The sequence below is a fragment of the Myotis brandtii genome, unplaced genomic scaffold (assembly GCF_000412655.1).
Source record: "Myotis brandtii unplaced genomic scaffold, ASM41265v1 scaffold1144, whole genome shotgun sequence".
Taxonomy (NCBI): domain Eukaryota; kingdom Metazoa; phylum Chordata; class Mammalia; order Chiroptera; family Vespertilionidae; genus Myotis; species Myotis brandtii.
In genome coordinates, this window is record NW_005353944.1 from 1 (window position 1) to 4,955 (window position 4,955).

General features: G+C 44.6%; 1 protein-coding gene across 1 annotated transcript in view; it reads right to left on the reverse strand.

Annotated features, from left to right (window-relative positions):
- Positions 1-1,703: 1,703 nt before the first annotated feature.
- Positions 1,704-4,955, reverse strand: part of LOC102260150 (WW domain-binding protein 11) — a 6,108-nt gene continuing 2,856 nt past the window's right edge. The window contains exons 2-3 of the mRNA XM_014548349.1: positions 3,350-3,683; positions 1,704-2,358 (exon numbers count right to left, since the gene is read on the reverse strand). Of these exons, the coding sequence (XP_014403835.1) occupies positions 1,742-2,358; positions 3,350-3,683 (951 nt within the window). The 3' untranslated portion in view covers positions 1,704-1,741. The remainder of the gene's footprint in view (positions 2,359-3,349; positions 3,684-4,955) is intronic.

Consider the following 4,955-nt stretch of genomic DNA (forward strand, 5'->3'; position numbering starts at 1 on the left):
ATTGAGCCTGGGCTTCGGGGCCCCCTGCTTGAACTCAGTGTAGCAGAGCCAGCATTTGACCGAAAACTGGTTTCGCATAATTTCCTCCTCCTAGGGGAGGTCTTCTTCATCAAAGACAAGGTCCGGCCACTCCTGCCCTGAAAGTCCCGCCATGACCACCATTTTGCCAGCGCTCCAGCTACAGCCAACAGTAGAGTTGTAATCTTGGGCTTTCTTTTGGAAGTTCTGTTTCTCTCTGACCCAGCAGCAATTTGTTAGGTAGTTTTCAGATTGCAAAGGGCCAGGCCTTTTATATGCAAAAGCCTCAGCCACAGCTTGGGTGGGGCGGGGTCTCTGGGGATTAACAGGGTGGGGCAAACAGCTATGGCTGACACTCAGTTCTACCCTAAGAGGCCCCACGTCTCAGTGTCCCGATAATCGCAACAAGCACCTCTGAGAGAAAGCCGCCCTTGAGTTCCACTCTCTGCCAGTCAGCTCAGTTTCTCCCTATATGAGTCTGGGTCCCCAGAGACTCGCCCTGAACTGGAGTTCAGAGATGTTGGGAACTTGAGACTCCCTCCCGATTTGTTGGGGTCCAACCCCAACAGATCCAGGGGTCCCCAAAGGTGTGGACGGAGTCGGTATAAGAAGGAATGACACGGAGACAGCGTTCAGTTGATCAGCAGCCTAGCCAGGATCTCTAGCCAAGTTCTGGTTAGGATCTCCAGCCAAGTTCTGTCTTTTACTGTCTTGTGACATCTGTATTTATACCAGTTGATTTTAATCCTATCAATTTCTATTCCAAAGGTTAGGGCGTTTCTTATCTCCATTCCAAGACCTTGGTTAAGACACATAGCGCCAAGAAGGTGAGCAAACATATTAAGAACAGTATGCCATATACGCCAGGTCCCTTGAAATATATGCTGTGCAGATGTTTCTTCCCTGCAGTGACTGTGTCAAGCAGCAAGGATGGACCAGCTTCCGGCACCAATTGAATAAGACAACAGCATCCTCAGTTGCCAGCCCTTGCCATGTGGGCCTCTGTACCTCTGCACTTCACTTCCGCACCTCCTCTGAGTCTCAGTGTGCTTTTCTCTTTCCTTCTAGTTGTAGAATTTCCACTCAGCCAGCCTTCCTGTGGTTCTGGATGATGTCCGTTTTGTCTTTTAGTTGTAGTAGTTGTGAGAGGCAGCAATTTCCAGTGTTTACCTATGCCGCCATCTTGGTTCTCCCAGTACTTAACTTTCTACACTGCAGTTCCCTACATCAGAGTGCTCCCACATGTCTTGCTTTGTATTAGGAAATGACGTTGTGATCCATTTCACTACAATATTACAAAATGTTTACAAGAAAATATTAAAACACAAAAGGCAAGATGGAGCAAAAGAAACTGCTTCCTCCCCCACCCCCCCAAAAAAAAATCTCTACTCCAGAGCCCACAGCACACAAAAGAATCAAAAACAAATATGCCCCAGATCACAAGTTCCAAAGGATTGGAGGGGAAGAAATGGGACGGAAGTGGTGGTATGAAAGGGAATGGACGTTTGCAGCAGAACTGCTTCAGTAACCAACCTAGCCTGAGTGAAATACCCTCTCTTGTATGCAGTGAATTCCAAACAAGGCTAAACTTTAAGATATTCCTTCAACTGAAATTAGAAAATACCCTGACAATAAAAGTAGCTCTTTTGCCTAAGTTTCCTAAGAGCCTCTTTTCCCATGAACCAGTGATATGGACAGAAGTGTGTTCGGGCATCAAAAGTTGTCACAGCAGCCCTTCCATTTCTTTCATAAAAGCTTCATATACATCATCCTTAGTTTGTACTGAGACGGGAACAGTTGGACCAGATTTGGGGGCTGCTTTGGCAAGAGGCACAGCAGAATCATCCTCTGACTTTCTCTGGGGAGCAGCAGTAGCCCCTTTATTCTCCCGACGGACCCTCAGTGCGGTGGGCACGAATCGAGTAATCTCTGCCTTGGGATTAGTGATTTGTGGCTTGGCACTGATGGTTGCTGTGGCTTTCTTCTCAATGGTGGCTGCACTGGTGTCATCCGCCTTGGGTCGCTGGATCAAGTTGGGTGGAGCACTTAACACTCCTGGGTTTGGCAAGGGAGCTGGTGGGAAAAGCCCAGGTGGGGCAGGTCCGAGTGGAGGCACCAAAGGTGGGTGCATCATGCCAGGACGAGGTGGAGGGATACCTGGAGGTGCAGGGGGAGGTAACCTTGGTGGGGGTCCCTGAGGAGGAGGGCCAGGAGGCAGACCTGGAGGCGGACCTGGAGGAGGGCCAGGGGGTCGGCCTGATGGTGGTCCTGGAGGTAAAAGTCGGGGTAAAGGCCCTCGGAGTCCTGGCATTCCAGGTGGTCTCAGGAACGGAGGAGCTCCTGAAAAGATAAAAATAAATTCATGTCAAACAAATATATATCAAGCAGTAACTATGATATAAATAAAGGTAACTCAAATGTGGTATGATTTATCACTTTAACCTGAAATCAGATAACTTTAAAAACTGATTGAAATGTGTGGAAGCAGAATTCATCCAACAAATATCTGAGCACCAGAGACAGGGTACTGAATTTTTTTTGGATCACCTCTTTATTTCCCAGCACTGACCAAAAGGATACGCAATCACAGCTCTGTTGGGCTGGAAACATATGAAGGTGAGAAGAATTTTTAAATGGTTCCAACATGAGCTGAAAATGGACTATAGAGTAAAGTGCTTTAATGACCTCCTGAAACTCATTAAGATAAAGACAAGGACCACTGAGAATGACATAAGATAGGTCATTTTGCTTTGGACCACAGGAAAAAGATGAACTCAATTGAAGAAAACTTAATTGGCTGTAGAGAAGGAATAAAATCATGAAAAGTCAAGAAGTCCTATACATTGTTTCATATTGTAAATAAACTTTTTATATTTTTAAGCCAAAGACCTGGTTAACACTTTCGTCTCTAACTATAAAGATTACACTGACATCCAATAATCCCCAAACCAAAGGATATAAGATAATATTTACTGTGTTCTAGTACCACTGGCTACCAATTTTAAATGGGGCCAACTTGTCATATTAAAAAGTAGTATTAAATAAACTCTTGGTTAAATACTCCAGATTCTGCCTGCTAGAATCAGAACTAAAGAATGATGAAAAAGGAAGATCTTGGGAGAAAAAGATGGGTATCAGGAAAACTAAGTTGCAAACAATGCTGGAAGAATAAACCAGTTGCACTTATCTATCCTTTGAGAATCCTTGATTTCTTAAGGAATTGCGCTAGGATAAATAAGAAAACATCAATACTAATGATATATTTTTTGGAGTAACTTCACTCTAACCACATGTGGACTTAATTATTTACTCATAATATGGAAATGCTTACCTGGAGGTGGTCCAGGAGGAAGGCCCGTAGGTGGTCCAGGTGGCCGTAAAGGTGGAGCAGGAGGTGGTCCAAGAGGAGGTGGTCCTGGCATGGGAGGTACTTGTATCTGAGACAGGGGAACAGACTGTGGGGGAGCTTGCTGCTGTGAAGAAGCAGATGTGCCATCAGAAAGAGATTCCTCTTTATGCTGCTTTTGTGACTGCTTTTCTGCTTCAGAGTCATCAGAATCACCCTCATCATCGTCCTCTGAAAATTCCTCTACTTCTCGTCCCTCCTCAGGGATTTCCTGACCTGAAAGAAATTTTAAACCAGGTAAAGTATTACTTTTTAGTAACTAAAAAAAGAACACAACCCATTTTTAAAAATGTAGTTGTCTCAAGCTTGGGGAATGATTGTCAAAGGCACTTCTGAACCTGTTGGCACGCTGAGGGAGGTCAGGTTTGTCTTGCTGTTTGAAAATTCAGCAGCTCTGTTTGTGTTTTCACAAGCAGTCGGAGATTTTGCAATCCTGGTGATGTGCTGGCCAGGCTAACAAGGCTGGTATCAGACAGGTAAGCGATGAAGATTAAGTTTCCAATAACCAGGGAGTCTATCCATTTGTTGCCAACCCTGACAATATAGGGATGAATTAATCACTCTTTATATTGGTTTGCCACAATTGATTGATAATGTGAACTTCATAGAGTCATGAGGAGAAAATGCTTAGAAAGATTCATGATCTAACATCCCTAGATACTGACACTTGACAAAGTTGGCCTCAGCATTTATAAATCAGATGCAAATAGCATGTGGTTTGAAAGTCAGAAGATGCAAATGTCATGTGCTTGAGCCTTTTAGAGAAATTCTAGTGTTGAGCTTGTGCACTTGGTTTACCTCCTAAGCCCAGTGAGTGGAATGGACCAGTAGGGACTCCCTAATGAAACCGCAAACCCAGCAGTGAGGTTCTCTAACCTTCAACAAGAAGAGTCTCTTTCCTCTGAAACCTCCAATTCTTCACCAACACCCTCAGACTCCTTTTAAAAACCCTGGTGCTCCTGGCCATGTCTTCTGTCTCTTCCCTGAATTTTCCAGCCTTTTCTGTTCTTCACATAAATATTCTTCATTCAGAACTTCCCTGAAACAAAACTCTTTCTCTTAGTCTCCTCCACTGGAACACCCCACAAGGTCATTATGACTTTCAAGTTTGAGAAGTATTGGTCTAGCGTTGCCTCTCAATACTGACTGCATATTGAATCCTGTGGGATTCTAAAATATAGATGCCTGGGCTCCAGCCCCCAAGATCCTGATTGAATTGATCTGGGTGGTGCTGGGAATTAGAATTCTTAAAAGTGCCCCCAATGTGTGGTGGGGGGAAGGAGGGAGGGGGTGCGGGGAGTCACTGTGAGTGTCCTTGCTGGTGCTCTCCAAAAATCCTGCAAGATTTTGTAAACCCATCGCCTCATTATACACTGAGTGGCCAAATTATTATGACCACCTGACGTTTGTAGGCAAATTAGCTATAATTTCGCGCTGAAGTTGCTAGAGGGCCAGACCATTATAAATAGGGAAGCAGGTTGTTTACCATGACAGCAGAAGTGATTTTTTTCTGAAGATATGGGTAAACAAC